At 44.0% G+C, this 21,659-nt stretch overlaps 2 protein-coding genes across 12 annotated transcripts in view; one reads left to right on the forward strand and one right to left on the reverse strand.

Moving 5' to 3' along the window:
* Nucleotides 1-8,598, forward strand: part of fzd3a (frizzled class receptor 3a) — a 24,405-nt gene extending 15,807 nt beyond the window's left edge. For 2 of the 3 annotated variants that reach the window (XM_044376738.1, XM_044376739.1), the window contains exons 7-9: nt 2,238-2,386; nt 3,330-3,782; nt 3,862-8,598. In XM_044376738.1, coding sequence (XP_044232673.1) covers nt 2,238-2,386; nt 3,330-3,782; nt 3,862-4,120 — 861 coding nt within the window. In that variant the 3' untranslated portion in view covers nt 4,121-8,598. The remainder of the gene's footprint in view (nt 1-2,237; nt 2,387-3,329; nt 3,783-3,861) is intronic. The other variant, XM_044376740.1, reaches the window with a different exon arrangement.
* cdc42bpab (CDC42 binding protein kinase alpha (DMPK-like) b) overlaps nt 5,468-21,659 on the reverse strand; it is an 80,077-nt gene continuing 63,885 nt past the window's right edge. For 3 of the 9 annotated variants that reach the window (XM_044376729.1, XM_044376730.1, XM_044376728.1), the window contains 24 exons: nt 21,474-21,622; nt 21,246-21,337; nt 20,670-20,746; nt 20,316-20,363; nt 19,426-19,464; nt 18,687-18,806; nt 17,839-17,922; nt 17,637-17,742; nt 17,365-17,501; nt 16,809-16,948; nt 16,071-16,152; nt 15,746-15,965; nt 15,254-15,316; nt 14,814-15,067; nt 14,450-14,574; nt 14,104-14,318; nt 13,911-14,008; nt 13,541-13,625; nt 13,176-13,299; nt 12,542-12,659; nt 11,897-12,014; nt 11,634-11,791; nt 10,643-10,717; nt 5,468-9,038 (listed from right to left, as the gene is read on the reverse strand). In XM_044376729.1, the coding sequence (XP_044232664.1) occupies nt 8,907-9,038; nt 10,643-10,717; nt 11,634-11,791; nt 11,897-12,014; nt 12,542-12,659; nt 13,176-13,299; nt 13,541-13,625; nt 13,911-14,008; nt 14,104-14,318; nt 14,450-14,574; nt 14,814-15,067; nt 15,254-15,316; nt 15,746-15,965; nt 16,071-16,152; nt 16,809-16,948; nt 17,365-17,501; nt 17,637-17,742; nt 17,839-17,922; nt 18,687-18,806; nt 19,426-19,464; nt 20,316-20,363; nt 20,670-20,746; nt 21,246-21,337; nt 21,474-21,622 (2,859 nt within the window). In that variant the 3' untranslated portion in view covers nt 5,468-8,906. The remainder of the gene's footprint in view (nt 9,039-10,642; nt 10,718-11,633; nt 11,792-11,896; nt 12,015-12,541; nt 12,660-13,175; nt 13,300-13,540; nt 13,626-13,910; nt 14,009-14,103; nt 14,319-14,449; nt 14,575-14,813; nt 15,068-15,253; nt 15,317-15,745; nt 15,966-16,070; nt 16,153-16,808; nt 16,949-17,364; nt 17,502-17,636; nt 17,743-17,838; nt 17,923-18,686; nt 18,807-19,425; nt 19,465-20,315; nt 20,364-20,669; nt 20,747-21,245; nt 21,338-21,473; nt 21,623-21,659) is intronic. The other 6 variants (XM_044376731.1, XM_044376732.1, XM_044376733.1 and 3 more) reach the window with 6 other exon arrangements.

The following is a 21,659-nucleotide window of genomic DNA, read 5'->3' on the forward strand; positions in this document are numbered from 1 at the left end:
CTGATCCTGATGCGCAGACTCTCTTAAACATGAAACGTCCAACTGGGACTTCAGAGCAGGAGGTAACAGCTGGAAGAAAGCTGATAAGTGCCAGATGTGTTTGGGTGCAAATACATTAGAGAGCAGGATACTCGGTGAGCTTGTGTGTCCTATATATGACTGGACTCTGTGTGTGTATGTAAACACAGTGTCGGACATTGACTTACTCTCACAGTCACACATGAGACTGTGTAGCCGTGACTCTCAGGCTGCTTGTTTTTTTAACAGCTGAGTTGCTTCACAGAAGCTGCAGTCGCCTCCAGCAGCGGTACACAAGTACACACACTGCAGCTCATCTGATAGAGCTGTTAATAATTCAAATAGCTATTCTCTACCCCACTCCCTCCCTCCCTCCCTCCTCATCCTCTCTGTTGTTCCTCTCAGCCAGGTATAACCTCCCATGTGAGCAGCTGCCTTTGCACATCTGCTTTTAACACTCCATTTTCAAAGTGTTCCTGCACGAGAGAGAGGAAGAAAAAAAAATCCAGAGTGTGAGAGTGTTTCAGGTGTGCAGCACTCGTGTGTTGGTCTGTCAAATATTTACATTTTGACTTATTGTACATTTTAACAGTTGAGATAAATCTTCGCAGCACAAGACACAGTCGAACTCGTTGCACCTGCAGAAATGACCTGACTTGACTCGGCGGTGTCGGCATTTCAATCATTTTTTTAAAAACCTGCCACGACATGACATGACTACAGCTGAGAGGAGATGCACTGAGGAGGATTCAGATCATCATCGTGCTTAATCTGTCACGTAAATGCTGCGTTGTGTAAGAGAGCAGTGCTGTAATCCTGTGTGTGTGTGTGTGTGTGTGTGTGTGTGTGTTTCTGCTGGGAGAGGACGGGGTCGACGGGGTCATGATGGTTACAGCAGATCTGAACATGTGCTGCCCAGCTGAGTGCTGCACTGTCGTCATACGCTATACACCGCTACACCGTTTACGTGCTTCTCTTCTCTGTAAAAACTCTACACACCCCACCTCCAACCCCATAGTATTCATGAAAGCGCACACACACACATGTACAGTATGTACTCACACACAGAAATCCATAACATGCATCAAAAGATAACGTGGACTCAAAGTGCCTTTCTATATTTATCTTAAAAGCCTGCCCCGAGGCACGGACCTCTACTGTGCTCAACAGCTCCTGAGTGATGCTCGACCCTTCCTCTGCGCACACACACACACACACACACACACAGTCAGATGCTGCGCCACTATCACTGTGATTGGTCAAAGGAACAAGAGATGAAGGCTGTTTTCAGTCTTAAAGCTGATTTTAGCCTCAAGTTTAATGAACTACATTCAACTATTCAACCACTCAGGTTTTAGCTGCCATGTAAAAAAACGCAGCAGAACTTCTGACGTCCATCCAGTCTGTAACGAGGATGTCGGTCGTAGTCGTTCAGTTTCTTATCTCTCTGCTGTAATGAGTGTATCTGTGGATGGCCGAGCCTCGGGGGCTCTCCACCTTGCCCCCCCACTCATAATGAGGCCATCATGACTGCATCTGTGTGTCAGAGAGGCAGAGAGCAGTAAACCGTATTTGTGTGGCTCTCTGCGTGGCAGCTGTAGCGCTGTCGGCGTGGCAGCGAGCAGCAGCGTGGTGACTCGTCCTGCTCTGTTTTGTCTTCTAAACTCCGGCTGGAAATAAATGACCTCATTCTCACTGTGACTAAACATCCTCTCTGTAATTACTGGTCATGAGTGTCAACTTATTTAAGATATTTACAGTCTAGACAGAACATATTTGGACGGTTAGACATGTTTTTTTATTCATCAGGCTCTTTGCTTGAGCACATTCAATTTGAAATAAAGTAATAGACACGACATTAAAGTGCCAAATCTCAGCTTTAAAGCTTTGGTAACTTCCTGTGAATGAAGTATTCATACCTGTATGTGTTTTCTTATATTTTTGGGTGTTTGCATCGACATTAACAAGGCTTTGTATCACATCTGCGGTAGGAAATAGTCTATTAATGTCCTGCAACTTACCGTAAGTCAGTCGTCCCCTTTCATGTATGTATACACACACTCACACACACATATTCCTCCCTGGAGGCCGTCAGTGGGTGTATCACTGTAGCTGCAACCTTATTCTGTCTCTCTACCTCCAGCTCTTCCTCCCACGTCTACCAAACACACTCATGTGATTGATCTGTTTCTCTGTGTTTGTGTGTTTTTTCTGTGTAGGTGGAGCGCACCAGCCGTCCTGACCTGGCCTTGTTCCTGATCAAGTACCTGATGATGCTGATCGTAGGAATCCCCTCCGTGTTCTGGGTCGGCAGTAAGAAGACCTGCTTCGAGTGGGCCAGCTTCTTCCACGGCAAGAGACGCAAAGAGTACGTACATCAAACACTGCGAGTTTAAAGCTTCACGCCGTACTGACTCAGCTTCAGCTTTAAAAATGATGTTAAATATTTTAGTAGCAAACTATGTTTTAAAAGCTTTCTTACATAAGTTTTGTCCTGGTATTTTTAGCTCAAACAGAAGTATTCAGAGCATTTTGTCTCTTTGTAGTGATAATTAGATTTAAAAAAAAAAAAAAAGAAGCCTTCTTTCAGTGCAGATTTGGCTCAAATCAGTTGGGAATGACACGTCTGTTTTAACGGCTTCCAACTTCCAATTATAACACAATACGACATGTTGACAGTTGTAAATGATTTTTAGTTTTGATATTTTTATTGAGTCTACCTTTCTGTGACGACAACTTAATGTTAACAAAATATAAGCTCTGATAATCCAAGTTCATTAAAACATGAAAGAAGCACCAAAAATACTGTTGGATTTAACAATGGCTCAGTATCCATGGTTACAATTCCACTTTTGCTATACACACTGAAACAAATTATTATTACTGAGCGTTAAAGGCACCCTGTGGAGTTTCCCTGTAAACAAATGAAAGTTATTTTTACATTCAGTGTTTCTCACCAGAATCGTTTGTATCCGTGAGGTCTAACAAACATGTCGAGTCCTTTTCCTTTCACGTAAAACTGAACTAAAGCTGATTTCTTTTTGAATATTTTCAGTTCTGATTTGTTTATGTGCTTGATAGCAGTTTTCTTCTTCACTGCCTTTGTTGGCATGTTGTTACATTTATTTGTGTATCTGTAGATCAGTGTGTCCTTTATAATACAAACAAGGATTGAGGTCAAATGATAAAGACTGATGTTGAAACGATGCGTTGTTGTAGCCCGGTGTGTGTGTGTGTGTGTGAGGCTTTGTGTGGCTCGGTGGTGAACACAGGCCCTTCTCTACACTCACTCCCCTCCCCTCCAAACTCAGAGCATTAACCCCGTCTCCCACCGCCTGCTCCACACACTCTTCCATCCTCTTCTACCACACCCGACATCCCACCACCTTCCCCCTCTCCCTCCCCACCCTCCTGCGTCTCTCCCTGCCCTACCTGCCTCCATCCCCCATTTCCTCCTCCTCCTCCTCCTCCACACCGCCCCCGCCCTCCTCCTTTCCCTGCTGCAGCGGGATGGTCAACGAGAGCCGACAGGTGCTCCAGGAGCCCGACTTCGCCCAGCTGCTGCTCAGGGACCCCAACACGCCCATCGTGAGGAAGTCACGGGGCACATCCACCCAGGGGACCTCCACCCACGCCTCCTCCACGCACCTGGCCATGCTGGACGAACCGCCCAGCGCCAGCACCAGCCGCGCCGGATCGGTCCGCAGCGCTCGCTCCAAGATGAGCAGCTACCACGGCAGCCTGCACCGCTCCCGAGACGGCAGGTGGGTTTCCAGGAGTTACCGCCTCAACTTTCACTCTAATAATCTACTGAATATAACCTTTCCTTCCTCTCCATCGCAGATACACGGCCTCCAGTTTCCGGGCTGCAGACGACCGGATGCCCTACGGAAGCATGCCCCGCCTCAATGACCAATCACAGTCCAGGCACTGCAGCACCAATCGCCTGGACAGCCTATCGCGGCACGGCTCCACCCAGAGACTGGAGAGCCAGTCGAGGCACAGCAGCGTCAGGGACCTCGGCACCGCCACCCAAGCTGTTCTCGGTGTCCCTGGAAACGGGATTCACAGGGTGCTGGAGGAAGACGGAGCCACAGCCTGAACTGGAACTCTTGTTTGTTTTTTCTTCCAGGAACTTAAAGAATGTGCAAAGATCCACAGAAAACGTCAGTCGTGTCAGATCTGTTTCAATTTGGAAAACCGAGCTGAAGCACAAATACTTCTTTTTTTTTTTTTTCAACTGTAAGCTAGTTGACATCCAGCTGGGGACTGAGTGTGGATTGATGCCTTAAAAATGTCCTCTCAGCTTTACCTGTTCTTACTAGCTGATCCCAAAAACTGATGATTTTTTTTGTCTGACGTGTGAAAATAAAAAGACCAACCTTCTTCTACACTACTGAGCCAGTCAAGAAAGAAAATGTGACCAACACACAGAGAAAACTTCACTGGACTGTCTTTCCTTCTACTGTACTGTTTGTATAAAGGACTCTGAACAGGATTTGAGTGATAAAGCAGGGTATCTTTTTTTTCCTTTTTTGCACCTGTTGAGCTTCTCACGTCTCCATGTTTCAGTTTCACACGCCAGATCAAGAGTAGGTTGACTGAAATCATATTTGCTTGTGTTGTTTTCACTCTCAACTAGAAACTCCACATGTTGGTTAACAATTTGGCATTTTAGGCAACAAACAACTGGTTTTAAGTAGGGATGAGCAATATATCGATATTATACTGATATCAAATCATATTATAGCCTAAGTTTTGTTTTTTCCTGGTTTTACAGTGAAGTGACGTCATTTTCTGAACTTACCAGACTGTTCTTTTATGTCCCTTTAACCACTAAAGTCATTATATCCACATTACTGATGATTATTTATCAAAAATCTCATTGTAAATATTTTGTGAAAGCACCAATAGTCATCCCTACAATATTGTTGCAGTTATTTGGTCAAAAATAAACCAGTTGTTTGTTCCCTAAAATTCTGGCAAACACTCTCCACAAAAGCTGTACATGTCTCCTGAACTTTACAAAAACCTCCATCTCATTTTAAAAAGTTTTTTTTAAAAGTTGCATTATGTCGCTGCATTGATGTGTGTAGTAACGAGAGGAAAAATGTCTCCTTCTGTCGGTCATTTTGAATGCAAGGGCTGAAACACGGGAACAAAAGCTGAATCCAAACTCCTGCCTTACAGTGTGAATAGAGACAATAGTGAGTTTATTGCCCTTTAAATTAGAGTCAAATTCTGAATAGTGTGTCCTTACTTGTATAGTTACTGTACATGTTAGACCAACATTTCCTCTAGCGGCAACACTTGTGCATAGGATGTAAAAACTGAACTTTTGTGGGTTCATTTGTTAAATTTTGTAATAAAGTTTTTATAAAAAGAGCAGACAAAGATGTGTTTGGGTTTTTTTTGCAGAAGAAATGACCACACAGTAACACACTGGCTCTGTATTTGTAACAGCCCTCCGCTTTATTGAAATACATCGGAGTCAGGTTAATATAATGAGTTCTCCACATAAGTGTGGCAGCCAGTTCCATACATTATTTTTTGTTTTGACCTTACACCTTAAATATTTTTTGTGCAAAAAAGAATCTACATCACCTGTAGTGGGTTATCCTCAGTAAAACGCCCAAACCGTTCAAAAAGGAGCAAGTCCAAGTAAAACAACAAACCGAAAACAAAAATGATTACATCTATAACATGCAAAACTGTACAAATTATTACAAAGCAATCCTAGAAAAAAAACAAAAACAAAGTGTAATATGATATGAAAGAGCAAAATAATATAGAAGGTACTGTAGATAAGACCTCACTGAAATGCAAAGGCGTTTGAATTTTTCGAGATTTTCTTTCCTCTGTAATGTTTCCACTGTGGCACCTCAGCCATCAAAGCACCTGTCACCCTTCACCCCTGAAACCATTTCATCAACACCTGTCTGAGTCCTCACCACCCTGTTTTGTTTTTTTTTCTCCCCCGTTCCCTTCCCCCCCCTCCCTCCCCCCCTGGGTCACATCTACAACTACAGCCAGACTCATCTCTGCTTCACTCACTCCTGCTCATCCACCATCCGTCAAACAAAACTCTTTTTAAAACACGCTCGTTTTCATCAAAATGAAAAAGAATTCATTGGTTCTGACATTTTCCTGAGTTTCTCTTCCTCTCTCCTTTTTAAAACTGGGATATCTGGGATCACTTTTTTTTCTGTACAATAAAACACCCGGCTAAGACAGTGTCCTCACCCCCAGCTAATACATTCTACAGATAAACCCCAGCAGGAACTAAGGAGACTCGATAGCTTAAACGGTTTCTTAAGAGGTGCTCGTTTGGAATTAAACCAGCTTAGTCGCACCGTGGCGCTCCAAACCTCTCTCTCTCTCTCTCTCCCTCTCTTTATATAAAATGGAATACTTAAAAAAAAAAGAAAAACATCTGGAATGGGCTGTTTGGAGCCACTTGTGTGTCAACAGGGGAATCGGCAGGAATGACCACCGAAGTATTAGAGTTTTTGTTTCCCTTTCTAACAAACAAGACAACAAACTGGAGGATTCTGACCCGAAGATTGCGTGTGTGATCCTCTGTCTGTATTAGAGTACAGTTATGCTGCTTCTTAACAGATAAATACCACATTATAACCACGTTAAAGTTAGTGTTTTAAGGACAGTTTACAGCTCCGTGCACATTGTTCCAGAACAAAATAGACCATGTTCTGCCTCGAATGAGCTATTTCCTCCAGTTAAAAACGCAGCTTGATGATCTTTGTGTGTGTGTGTAAAAACTGAAGGAGCAGAATCAGAGATGAACAGAGGTAACAGGCTTTTTGGCTGTGAATGCCGCGCACCGTAAAACACTCTTATCAGAGGCCTTTTCCATCCCGCCAAAGAAAAACCGCCTGGAAGGGGAAGTCGAGCACTGATGTTATTTCATCTGCGGGTCAGTTATTTGACACCGAAGCGGTTCGTTGTAGTGTTTTACATTCTTGTTTTAGTGTTGTTGAATCGAGAGCTTTTTATTTTTAAATGAACAAATAATCAAAACATTCTTCAGAATAAGCAAAAGGCTGTGAGAAGGACAATATAAAGTCACAAAGTCTCCCTCTTTTTGTCCATTTTTGGTTAAATCGAGCTGATTAGAAGGACTGACCTACAGTTACCAAAGCGGATTTGGAAACACACACACACGCACGCACGCACACACACACACACACACACACGCGCACACACACACACACACACACACACGTTAACTTGTTGATTAAGCGATCACAGCTCTCGCCTCTTGACAGTCAGAGGAGGAGCAGGACAAGGCATTTGCTGCATAAAAACACCATCTCAGTGTGCGGATACATGTGCGGTAGGTAGGAGGTTCTGTGATAAATGCATGTGTTCACTCTACAGTACGGGCAGTAGTGTCAATCCATACACAAGTTGATTCACTCAAATGCCAACAGAGTGTGGGGGAGAGAGGGAAAAAAAAAGAAAAAAAAAAAGAAACACACAATGCGTGTCATACATACGATAAAAAACAAATCTAAAATCAATCAATTAAAAAAAAAAAAAAAAAAAAGAAAACTGGAAAGTGGTTTAAAAATGGCTTTTGTGTGAATACAACCCCAAATCACTCAAAACAAACAAAGGAAAATATAAGTCAAAGAGGATTTTTTTCTTTCCCGTGTAGTTCTCTATAGTATTTTCCTTATCATATATTACTCTCTACTTTGAACCTATGTACATTATTGTGATGGGAATCTGTGAGTTGGTCAGTTTGGTTGTACAGCAAAGTGGAACGTCTACGCTACAACAGAGGACACGTCCAGGGTTGCTGGATGATGTCGCTCGCACTGGACCAATGAGGAAGAGAGTAGCACAGAGCAGCTGTGATGATGCCTTATTAATGCTGTTTTTGTAGCTGTTTGCTGAAAATATTATAAAGTCACTGCACTTAGTATCATGAGCAAAATAAAAAAAAAAAATCATTGCTTTCCTTTCTCTCTCTCGCTCTCTTTTTTTTTTTTTTTTTTTTTTTTTTTTTAACATTTTCAATTTACGCAGCTTCTGACACCCAAAGAGAAAGCATTAGAGTTAAGTGAGGAGCTGTGGCATTTAAACTCCACCTGTCTGCTTCAGGCCGTGAAGCAAACCTCCCTTTCCTGTCTAAGATTGATAAATAAATTAAAATATTGTCCCCTAAAACCCAAAGGGTCCTATGTACAAGTACAAATAATTTTCTTTCAATAGTAATCCTCTTCTTTTTGTTGTTGCACGGTGAGGTTTTTGAGTCTCAACAGGTGGGGGGGAAGGGGGATGGGGGGGGGCATCAAGTGCTGTGAGCGGAGTCGTGTCGATGACGCTTCGCTTGGTGGCAGAAAGAGCCGAGAGGGGAGGTTGTCATTCCTATAATCATATGCCCTTTTCTGAATAAACACATGCACACACGCTGGCGAGCGCATACAGCTTCTCTCAAACACACACACACACACACACACACACACACACGCACACACACACACATTTGCACCCTCAATCATCAGCACCCACGTGTACACCACCACTAATTTATGATAACTTCTCCCCCAAGAATTTCCCTCAAAAAAAGACGACACTTTCTTTGTGCCCCGACTTGGAAGTACGCTGAGACAGATCGAGGTTGTTTAAAGGTGGGACAAATGTTCATTGGGGAGGTGCGCGGGGAGGTAGGGGTGGGGAGGTGGGGTTGGGGGTGGGGGGGGGCAGCGGCAGACAGGAGGTGCAGTTCTCTGGGCAGTGAGGGGAAATATTTCAGAAAGGATGCGAGAGGCCGCGGTGGAGTAGTAGGTGGAGGTGGAGGGTTTGGAGTCCTGTGCTGTCGGTCGGTTGGTCGGTGGGGTTGGGCGGGCGGCTGGCGGGGCTCATGTGTCCCAGCCCATCCGGTCTGTGCTCTCCAGGGACAGGGACTTGGTCTTGTGTGGGGAGGCCGGACTTGGGGGGCTGCTGAAGGTGGAGCTGTTGGAGGCCGTGGAGTGACGGGGGGAGTCCGAGTCCTGGAGGAGAGGAGAGGAGAGGAGAGGAGAGGAGGAAAGAGGGAGTTGGAGATGAAGAAAGTGGGTGAAGATTAGGAAAGAAAATAAAGGGACAGGAAGAAAAAAAAAATACATACGTTAGATTTTATAAGTTGTATCATATAACATTACAAATACCACTATGTTTAACTGAGGTGGTCTCTGCTTGGTAATATGCTGTTTGGGATGGAGCCCCCCCCCCCGCCACCTCGTCTTCCACTACATTCCACTTCATCAGCAGATGAACGGCTCAATTGACCAGAAATGATCAGCTGGAGGAAAACAAACATGCAGCAGAGCAGATGAGGGGGGGAGGGATGTAGGTTCACCCTCATACTATATATCATATACAGTCTGACTTTGCATTACTCTTATATGAGTGATAATAATAATAATAATTATATCTATTTCACTGTACGAGACAGAATTTGGCCCAAAACACACGATCCTCCAGATGGATGCTGACATGTGTGGTTCAGTGTGTTTTTCCAGTTCAGTGATAATGAACTCAGATTTATAATGATCTCATGTGCTGAATGGATTCATCTTTTTTCCAGTTCAGTGAGTAGATTTGGTTTGATGTACAGCAGTCGTCTCCGGTTTGCATCTAAACTTGCACACAAACACGTTTGGCCTGTAAATACCAAAGAGCAAAGTCATCCTACTGTCTCATTTCTACCATCTACAGCTACAAGCAAAACAGACTGCAGAGCTACATAAAAAAAAAACAAGAAAACAAAAAAAACACACACACTCAACGCTTGTCATGTAAGCTAGAAGAGATGAAGCGCACACACACACACACACAGGGGTCAGTGTAGATGGGCAGTGACGGATGTTTCTTTTTCTGTCACGCAGTAAAAACTCAGTGCAGGTTCTGATTGTGTTTTGTGAGCACTGCCCTGCTACACTGAGTCAAATATTTGTCTGTTACAAAATGTGTTCGCCCATATTGACTAATCAGATGTGCATCAGGATTCCTTGTAATTATGCAGCTGTTCTTCTGTATCGCTCTGGTTCTAGTATCCAATCAGTCTCATTTATAATGAATTTGGGAGGAGTGTTTTTGCATCGCTACAGAAAGAGAACATTGCAAGATCCTGGTGAGCACAGACTACACAGCGTACATATTTTATGTTCTTCTGGCCTAGTTGTGCTCTGAGCTGGACAGCTCGTGGTTATAAACATGGGCGGGCCGCCAGGGAGCCGTATGGAAGCAGACGTGCTCTGTGATTGGCTGAGTGGGCAGAGATGGGAAAAAGTATGCAAAAATGTCTGAGCAGCAGCAGCAGCAGCAGCAGCAGCAGTGTTGCACTGTTCCATCAGCGCAGCACAACCACAAACTAAGAACAACAGGCTGATCGTGCATCTGATGCTCCGGTGAAAGATGTGACAAGCATCAGACGCTGCAGATGTGACGGGGCTGAAATGGTGCAGCGAGGGGCCATGACAACGTGTGTGTGTTTGTGTGTTGTCATGATACTGTGAGTGTGTGCTTATGAATACACAAATAATACAGTTTCCATGTGGACACAGTGCTCTCAGTTGTGTGTTGGGTGCAAAGTCGTTGCAGCTGTTGACATTACCTTCATCTTACTAAGCAGGGTCCTTAAAGCCCTTTTCAGATCGGGGGTCTTCTCCGACGGTGAGACTGCCTGCCACTGCAGAGGAGAGTTCAGACTCAGCGCCCAGCCCACAGACAACATGCTGGGGTGGGGCGGGCAGGGGAGGGCGGGGCGCAGCTGGATGAGGGTGGAGGGAGGCGAGAAATGGGGCAAAATGGAGTTGACAGCGTCCGGGCTCTAAGGGCCATGAAGATGGGGAGCCACAGGAAGGATGGCGGGTGGTTTGAGGAGGGGTGGGTGGATGGGGGTAGAAGTTGCCCATAACCGCAAAAGCTACCGCAGTCAATGTTGAGATGAAGTTCCATATGCAACGCAACTGAAAATGTGATCTATGGGTGAACTATGTTCTACTAAACAGGAAGCGACACAGGGAGTCATTCTAACAATTCAAGGTCTTAATTCCTTGTACAGGCTGTTAAAGGGACGTGATAAACAGTGTAGGCAACAACTAACCCAAACTAAGCCTAAAGACTGTCTCTACATTTGTGGGTAAGAGGAGAAGGCCACAGGCCTCACTATCAAGCGCTGCTGCAGAAGTATGACATCACAGGGAGCTAACCAATCGGTCGGACACGTGGGATGGGGGTGAGAGTCCTGCACGCAGAGGCTGGGATGTTTGTGACGGATGGGATAGAGGGAGAAGTTCTTTCAATGGGGAACAACGTGATCCGTTTTCAGTAAATAATTTCATTTCTAAATGACTACAATCACATGGCAAGGACACAATCATGATTTGTATTTGGACAAAGCTCTGCATTCAATCTATAACAATGTGTCCAATTAGTTAATTAAAGATGGAGTGTGCAATTAAGACAAGATTAGAGGTTTAGTTCCCAGTAAGGCCAACCAGTCCTAAACTGTCCTCTCTTATTCCTGATCAAATCTTTTTAGTGATAAGTACAGAGTCAACGACGTATGGAGCTGTGTAAGAAGTGTGGATGTATGTACTGACCTCTCTGTCGAACTGTGAGAGGGGAGCGTCACCACAGTCCATGCCTCCTCCAGAGGACAGGGAGCTCTCGGAGGGAGAGGTCATGGTCTGGCGTTTGGATCCGTAGCTGCCTCCTGACAGCTCCCTGCGCAGGGCGCTGCCGTTCTGGGAGGACGAGCCTGAGAAAGGAGGACAGATGGAGGAAGTCAGTCCTGTCCTGCAGGGATGACGTTGACTACAGTGGGTTTTGGTTCCAAGAGGTTTTATGAGCTGCTGTTACTCACGTATGCCCAGTCCGCTGCTGGCGCTCATGGAGCGACCCGGCTCGGCCCGGTTCTTGGTGATGGAGGGGATGCTGACTGAACCGCTGAAGCCTGCGCGGCTCTCCTGAACACGGACGTTCTGGTTTAAACACGCACAGAAAAAAAAACGCACACGCACGCGCACACACAAACACACACACACAAGGCAGAGTGCAGTGCAGGGGAGAGGAGAGGAGTGAGGAGTGAGGAAGGTGCACAGTTATACACACTAATATGTCACGCAGGTGTCATGCTCACACAACTCAACACTGATGTAGCCTATATGTGATTGACCATTGAGGGTTAGGCAGGAAAACATGCATTCATAGTCTCCATAAAACACATTAATGTGACTTCTGATGCATATGCACAACAGGTCAGGTGGAGGGAATCAGTGAAGGAATGTGACTGTGGATTTATTATGTGATTCTACTCAGTCAGGTTATAAAAAGGGGAACAACATGCTGGACTCTCAGACACTGTTTCTGTACAAGCAGCACGTCTACACACAACTGTTTCTATATGTTTATGTCTTTGTGTCTGTGTTTAAAAATGTGCATATTTCATGCTTAGTTTTCACTTGTGTAATGTATTATAACTTCATGTTTTTATGTGTGTGTGTATTACCATAGGCAGGTCTTTAAGGATCTGGATCCCGTCTCCTGGTCCCATGTGGGCCACGTGGTTGAAGTTGGTGGGGTTGGAGATCAGCTTGTTCCTCATCTCTGGATCTCGCAGCATCTCTCTGGAAACAAACACACACAAACGAAAACAAAAACATGAGCAGAGGAACGAGTGCAGGTGCAGATGTGTGCAGCAGAGTCAGACTGAGGCAGTTGTAGAAGTGATGTTGATGATGATTTTAGAGTTTACTACAAAACTAATTGCTTTTTATCCACTATTACAGTCTTTCCCCCATATATTTTGTTTAATGAGCTGACACATTTTATGAGCTTTTGCAACATTAAAGCACATGAAAAGTGATAAATAACACAATACAGGGACGATGAAGATAAAACTTAAAAGCAGTGATGCTTCTTTGATTGCTAATATGTCCAGAGGAAAGACAACAAAATGAAGTTATAAGCTGTTACACATAAAAATACAAGCTGGAAACATTTAGAAACTAAAATAATACAGATGAGAAGAGCGATCCTAATAAAAGAATTACAACTGCTGGAAAAACTGTCAAGAAACTTCAGTCACAGGTTGTGAAAACACCTTCCTGGTGTACAGTGCAACGTGCTGCCTGGTGAACTACCTCCTCTGCTGAAGTCGCTCTTCCTCTGGCACCCTGAAGGAGAAGCGTCTCTTGTTGTTCATGCTGCGCACCATCTGCTTCCTGCTGTTGTCTGACGTCTCCGGAACGACCAGCTCATCACCTTCTGGGAGATCACAAGAAAGTTTCCATCAGCGACTACAGAGTGTTGCAAATGTACACACAGAGTGGCCGAGAATAACATCTAAGCTTCTACAGCTACTTCATTTGCTTTTCTGCTACGATGCATTAAATAAGGAACAGAAGACACATTTCCATTCAACTGTTTAGACTCTGCTACTGACTGTCTCAACAGCTGCATATCCTGCTGACTGATGCACACACGCAACACACATGTAAATTCTTACCAGCCATCTTGTTTCTAAAGTAGATCAGCCGGACTGTTTCCAACCCCAGCAGGTTCAGAGAGCCGTCGATGTTCAGAGGTCGCACCTGCAGAGAAATCAAAGAAATCCATCATCAATACATTTTCAATAACTGAAATGTACTCATCTGTTTCTTTCAAGGAATTTATGTAAACTTCAAAATCTGGATTTTATTCATCTGTTGATGTTCCAAAAGAAACAAAAAGAAAGAATAAAACCAGGTTACTACGGTGACAAGGCAAATAGAAATCATTCATTTAATCCACCAGGTGGAGCCAAAGATGCTTCATTTGCTTGACATTTCTTCTTGTTTCTGCTGAAGCTGCAGTTATGTCACATTCAAAGCATTCACCTTCTTCAGTGGGATGGTCTGGATCCACTCCATGGTGTTGACGTCAAACACGTCCACAGCGTTCTCACTGTACAGTGACAGGTAGGGGGCGTTGTAGCCTGGAGAAATAAAAGATCAAGTTAAAATCTCTTTGGTTTGGTATTTTTTGCCACATCTACATATCATTACTGTATGAATTAATTTCTACACTTACAGGCAGCGTTGGGCACAGCTGGCCACATGAGCTCCTGCTGACGTGACCTGCGGCCCTGAGAGTCCACATATACTCCTATGGCGCTGAAGCACAGCAGCAGCTCCTTGCTGGAAATTTCCACGGCACAGAGGGCGTCCAGGCTCTGCTGGGGGATGAAGGCCAGTGTGTGGTCCTCGTGGTGGAGCAAGTTGACCGGGGACGTGTCACCGTGGACACTGTGATCGGACAACACAAAGTCAAGATTTATTAGATTGAGATTTCTTTTAATAAGAAAAAGCAGAATACTCAAAACCGCTACAGGAACATCTCTAGTGTATTTAAATCAGTTAATAAACAGGTAGAGTACCTGTAGCGGGTGAAGCCGGACTGATAGCCCACATAGAGACGCTCACTGAGCAGACCCATCCACTGGACGGGCCCCGGGGCCTGCAGCTCTCGCAGCCGACGGTGGCGTGCCTTGCTCTTATTCACCTGGAGTGCAGAAGACAAATTGGTTTTTAAAATGTTGTATTGAAAATGTAGGTTCCTATGAATGGAGACAGCAGTTTAGATATGGAGGAATGTGTTTGGCTCAAGAAGATTAGAAGAGAATTAGCAACAGTCTCTTAATGACTGTTGTTTTTGGAGCCGTTACAGAAGACAGCTTCCTGGTGAATGAGTGAAACTGTTGATGGTTGTGTGCAAAGATAAGTTAGTCTGTGTTTTCTGACCTCGTAACATATGATTTGTCTCTTCATAGCCACGCAGAGGCAGGTGAGCGAGCCGTTGCGGACGGGGCCGGAGACGATGGTCTGGCAGCCCTTTGTCTCAGCTAGCTTGTAGGACTCGGTCTCGCGGCCGTCCAGGGCCTGTGTGGGGAAGAGACGGACGTGACGGTTCCTGCCGGAGATGACGGCCAGCAGCTGCTCCTGAAGGATCAGGTCGATGTGGTGCACCTTCTTGTTGTCCCCCACCCGGATTATTTCTGAGGATGGATGGAGGGAGAGGGGCCGGAGTGAGCGAGGAAACACATGAGAAGAGAACAGAAGCAGATCTGGAGACAGATCATCAATCCTCCTTCTCTATCTGTGTAAACACATCTAAAAACAGCATTAACAAAACAAAAAACAAGGACATAGAACTGGGCGCCCAGCTTCCAAGCGGATCTTACCATCTTTGGTGACATGGATGACAAAAAGGCCTTCCTCGTTGCCCAGGGCGACACGCTCGTGATCTGAGGAGCAAAACAAATAAAAAGAGACGACCATTTCAGAGCCAGACAGGGGACAGAAAAGGGCATTCTGCGCAAAAAATGTTCCAATCTGCTAACTTCTATTTTCATAACACAGTGGGCGCTGAACCGCCGAGCACAGAGGGTTTCTCGGCTCTAATTGGTTGTCTTATGAATTCAGCCTGGAGCCACAAAGGCCATAACGATGTCAGACAAAGATTCAGCTGTATCTGGAACAGCTAAGCTAAAAATACACAAACAAGGGGCTATTTATCTTTCAGATGATGACACGGTAAAGATTAGATGATAAAAGGAGAGTGTGTACATCTGGGATTTTGATGAGCAGCGGTGTATTTACAGATGCAGTAAATTCGGTTTGGTCAGTGCATCTGTTCTCCGAGCTCTCGTGTATTTCACGTCTTTCACGCCCACCTATGATAGCAGCAGACTGTGTTGTCTTGATGAGCGGCAGCGTGCTGTCGTAGGCCTCCTTGGGGATGTAGACGAATCGCTCCTTGAGCTTGTTCTTCTTGAGGATGCGGTGGAGCTCGTTGAGGAGACCCACCCACTTGTTCCTCTCCTGGTCGCTGTCGGCCAGGATCAAGATGGAGGGCTTGTGGCTGCTGGAGGGAGAGAGCTGGGACGCCGTCACCTGAGGAAGAGGACGGGGGGACGGAGGGAGGGTTGTGAAACGTCACGTTAAGACGCGTTTCTGTTGTTTTTAGCTGTTGATGCGGAACTATTAGATAGAACTTACTCTGAATATACAGGGGATGTCTTTGCGGCTGGCGTGGATGACATCAGAGGCCAGGACAGAACTCACTGAAAATTCTTCGTCCCTGGATGAAAGAATTGTTGAATTGTTTTGATTATCGGTTACATATTATTGATTGTTTAAGTTGATGGTTGCAGGTAAACTGAATATTTTTGATTTTCTGAACTGTTGGTTGGACAAAACAAGACATTTGAAGACGTCACCTTGGATTGATGTGCACTTTTTACTGTTTCTTGATGTTTTAGAAACCAAATGAAAATAATCAGCAGATTAATCAATAATAAAAATAATCATTAGTTTCAGCTGTGATTTACAGTATGTTAACATCTTCTACTGTTTCATTTCAAACAATAAATCATCCTGGACTGAAGGTTCAGGATATTTAGTTGACATGTAAATATAATAAAAAGGTTATTTTCATTATTGATCTTTCTGCAGTTGAGTAATTATTTGATCAATAAAATGTCAGAAAATAGTGACAAATGGCCATTAAATTTCCTACCATCAGTCCAAAAGCCAAAGATAATTAGTTTACTATCAGAGAAAACCAGCAAATATTCATACATGAAAAGCCAGAGCCGAAGGATGGAATAATTAATCAGTTGTCAAAATAATTGTTACTGATTAATTTTCTGTCCATCAACTAATAAATGAATCAACTGACTGTTTCAGCTCTCGTGTTTATGCTACATGTGAGGACCTGCTTTGTGGTCGTCTTACCTCATATCTATGACTTGGCTGACGACTACACTTGGCTGTGTTGCTTTTCCTTCTCCCAGTTCATAGAGGAACAGTTTGAAGTCACAAACCACAGCCATCGCCCTCTGCCAACCCTTCTTCACCCCTGTTGGTTTGGGCACCTACGACAGATAAAGAAACACAGTTTAGTTATTTACCAGTTGGACCAGTAACAAAGCTTGTAATTAAAATACCTTCTTGAATGTTAGAAATATGAAGGTGCCAAGTCAGAACTGTATGAAAACAGGTTTCATTCCTGCTTGGTGCATCTGTATTTGAGTGTGAGGAGTCATGGTACTGTAAGAAACATCAAATCAATGCATCCACCAAAAGCCTTATTTTGTTTACTTTTGAGTGGATTCAGACAGAAAATCTGGTTTATTTCCAGAATAAATAAACAACTTAAGACACCAGCGCTTGTCCCAACGTCTCCAAACATCTACATTCTTCTCAACTGACTGTTCCATGTTTGTGTGTTGAGGCAAACAACCAAGTCACCAACCAACAAACAACCGAGGCCTTTGTCAGTCTCACTCACCCTGACGGTGCCTTCGTACGCGGTACCGATACCCCTCTGAGGGTCGATACCTAGCGGGCCCTTCGTCTGGTCCTGCGGCACGGGACACACAGCCGGAGCCTTGTCCGCACATGTTACGTGGCAGGAGAAGTTACACACTGGACGAAGACATGGGAGGAGACGATATGAAGACAGATGAGAGGTTTGAGATGAGAATATATGAGCTGGAATCATTAACGACAAAAGTTATGTAGGTTTTGAGTGTTTCTACCTCACGTTATTCATTTTCTTACCTTCACAGGTACAACCTTGACGTATGAGTCCCACCATGAGAGAAGTGCACTGGTTACACTTAGTGGGCGTGCTGAATGACTTCACCACAAACTGATGTGCTTTGGGCTTTGGAGAGCGAGAAACAAACGAGTGGTTATTAATCTTAACATGAGGTTGATTGTGTAACCGACGAAGTGTGACTCCACAGAAAAAACGTCTAACCTTAGGTGAGGAGCGGCCGATGCTGCCGTAGCCTCCTGAGCGCATGGTGGGGGTCTGGACTGTGCGAGGAGGATGGTCTATCAACTGCATGAGGGAACAAACAAAAACATTAAGCAGTGAGACACATCAATGCATCTTGGCTGGGTTTTTTCCCCCCCACCAATGCTGTTTTTCATATACACTGGACAACATTGTGCTAGGGTTGCAGTTGCACATTTTCTGCACATTTCCATGGAGCTCTACATGTTTTAAATTAAGTCCATTATTACTTTTTAATTTGAGAAACTAGCGAGGCAACTCTGCTCCCATTTTGACTAACAAGCACTTTTCCGAATGCCATTAAACAGAAACAGACTCAAGTCACAGTCTGGACACTGGTTTTCACTTGCAACATCATATTCAATAGTGAAAATGTGCCAGGTTCAATTTAGATTGGAGTCTACTGCCAACCTCAATGTTCTCCTACTTATTGTGTTGTACTGCTGTTTCTTGCATTTCTCCATAATCGAGTTACTTACAATTCACAAGCGCTGACCTATCTGACAGTCTCAGTATTGTGAGTTCCTCTGAGTAGCTGTTTCAGCTGAACATTTAATTGCAAATAGTCAATTGAACTGGTATGGAAAATATTTGGACCCATTTTTTTCTTGTTCCTCCACATGCCAGACAAACATGCCATGTTTGTGAGAGAGGTTCCTACTGCTCGGCTTCACTATTCTTCATCATTTTTTCCTGTCCTAATGTTCTAAACTAAAATAAGCCTCATCAATCTTTTTTATTTCAGCATGTAGCAGTCACTGTGGCCTGTAGACGCTCGGCTAGACTTAGGGATCGTGGGATTGTCTGACCTCTATGGGCTCCATATCGCTAGCCATGGAGGGTGAGCGCGAGCGGGACTTGAGGTGGGACTTAGGGTCCTCTTCCCGGGATGGAGTGTTGGAGGGGGTGAAATTATCCATAGAGTCCACCTGAGGAGAGGAACAAGGTGGTGATGAGGTGGAGGGACAGAGGAAGATGAGAAGAGGAAGGGAAGGAGACAGAAGGGAAAAAGAAGTACAAAGTGTTAGTGGAACCAAATAAATCAGAGAAAACTATACAGCATCCATGCTTAGGGAGGGGTGGGTGCCATAATATACCAATGGAAAAAAAGAATAAACAGATATTGTGGTCTGGACTTTGAAAGCTACTTAGAGAGACTGACCACAACTTTATTGTTCACCATGTATAATAACATATTTCAGCCCACAGACCATGCTAATTGGTAACACCGCAAGCGTACACCATCCACCATGCATTGGTGATTCATAGAGCTACACTGAAGAATAAAAAGGAAAAATACACACACCAGTGCACACAGGCAGCACATGTAGCAATACCCAATGTGATTAAAATATAAAACAATCAAACCAATTATTGCCCTTGACAACAAACCCATCACAAATTAAAAAAAAAACCCTGCCATGCAACCAAACAGCCACAGTAAACATACACAGGAAATACACAAACAAGTAAAACATTAACATGACGAGACGGCACATTTAGAAAAGCTCAATGGGAGCGATCACAGAGCGCAGTGATGGTGCTTACACGTCTGCCTTTGCTAGCTGGGCCAACGGATGGCGAGCGCTTCAGTGGCAGGAGGAGAGGCAGAGAGTGGCAGAGACACAGAGATGAGTGAATATCAGAAAAGACTGAGCTGAAAACACACATTTGAAAGACAAGCTTTTATTATATTAAACTACTGTAATGTCCACCAGGGTTTAACTGAAGGACAGAGGCTGGAGAGTGAGGAGATGGGTGCTAATGTAGAAAAGTACACATAATGATGGGGAGGGAACAGCTGGGAAAGTCAGTATGGAGCACGACGACTACTAAAGATCAGTTTCTGGCTGAAAAACCTATAAACAGAAGATTAAGGGGTTTATGAAGGATTTTAAAAATTATACTGTGCACTTTATGGTTCGGTTCAAACCAACTCCTAGCACTAAAAAGCCAAAGTGGAGCCATTCACATGGCCCACTAGCCTACAATCACTAGCCAGCACCTGCATACTGCACTGCAAAAAATGCCAAGTGTTTGTAAGGAGTATTGCCTTCATATTTAACCATTAAACCTTTAAAAAAGCATTATTAGGGTAAGTTAATTTCTCTCTCTCTCCAATATGATTGATAAAACTTGAATAAATATCTTTAAACATAATTTTGAGTGATGCTGAAACAATGTCATATAAAATGGGAAAAATGAATATGCAATTAAGTAAGATTTCCACCTTATAAAAATGACAGGACTGACATTTTTTGCAGTGGATCCACTCTTTGTCACAGTTGCACTGATGCACAGACTCACAATCACAGACGCATGTACTCACACAGATCTACACCGTCTTTGTCGGCTAGTAAATATGTTCACAGTCCTACAGCATACTGCTACTGTTGCATACACAAACATGAACCTCCGCCTAGCCAGGAGAAACTTACGTCTTCCCAAAACTCAATTAAAGAGGATGAGGAGGAGGAATAAGAGTCCTGATGTACCAGAGAATGAAGCAAGGAAACAACCAAAGAAGTAAAAACAAAAATAAATAAAAATCTGGGAAAATTCATTGGAACAAAAATGATTAAAAACCACGAAAAAGCAACACAGAGATAAAACTGAAAAATAAATCTGATTCAAGACAAAGAAAATGACGACAACTGATGGTTTTAAAGTTTCTTGTGATCAAACATTTTAAATCCTTCAATTCTAGACAGATATATAGTTGCTCACACCTCCAGTATATTCAAAAACGTCCCAGTAAAGATTCTTTTGCTGATTAACCGACGAATACTTACATCAAACTGGTCGAGTGCTGAGGTGGGGGCGTTGAGAAAAGCCAAGAAGGAATTCTGGGAATCCTGGTGCTTGACACCTACAGACACAGAACAAATAACACAACCGTGGTTAAGTACGTGATATTAAAACATCAAAGGGTGACTTAAACAAAATGAGTCACAGGACTGCTTGTGAGAGGTGGGAGGTGTTTCATATGACCTAAGTAACAATACATTTTCATGTACATAGCACATGATTTTATTTCTCAAATATGGGGGGCTGACGCAAAACCCTCTAATAATGGGCCCCCCGGTTGTAATATAAACCCTCTTTACAGTGATAATCTCTCAGGAAAAGTTGACAGCTCAAATATGAAGTTCTCTAATGCTGTTTCAGACCACTGTGTGTGTTGTGGATGTGACCATGACAACGCCACCATCTACAGCAGTAGTGGTGGCTAAAGTGTCTTTTTGTTTGCATTAATTTGCCATTAGCACTTTGGGGGTCAGTAGGAATAAAATATGTACATTAAGACTTGCGACGCTCGAAACAACGACATCATTCTTTGTGTGTTTGTTTCATATTTTCACTCGTACCTCTGCGTAGCCGCAGCTCCTCCGTCTCCTTCTTCAGCCTGTCGATCTCTGCCAGGAGTTCTTGATTTTTAATCTCCACCTCCTGCAGTTTACTGGTGGATCGGAGAAATACATTAATGCAGCAGATGTTAACCATGGGGATGGAGAGATTTTCTTCAGAGATCACTGCCAACACGCTCGTACAAATCTGTTTTTCAGTGAACAACTGCTGTTATAAAGTATCCGTACCATTCTGTGGAGATGTTGTTGGCCTTGACCTTGTTCAGCTCGTCCTGGATGCCTTGTTTGGCCCTGATCTCAGCGTCCAGAGCTGACTGCAGCTCCAGACGGGCCGACATATCCAGTTTGGCAAAACGCCTCATCTTCCACGGCATGTCCTAAAACAGGAAGGAGGGGTTGAAAAACGAGATAGAA

Source organism: Thunnus albacares, chromosome 16 (assembly GCF_914725855.1).
Source record: "Thunnus albacares chromosome 16, fThuAlb1.1, whole genome shotgun sequence".
Classification (NCBI taxonomy): Eukaryota; Metazoa; Chordata; class Actinopteri; order Scombriformes; family Scombridae; genus Thunnus; species Thunnus albacares.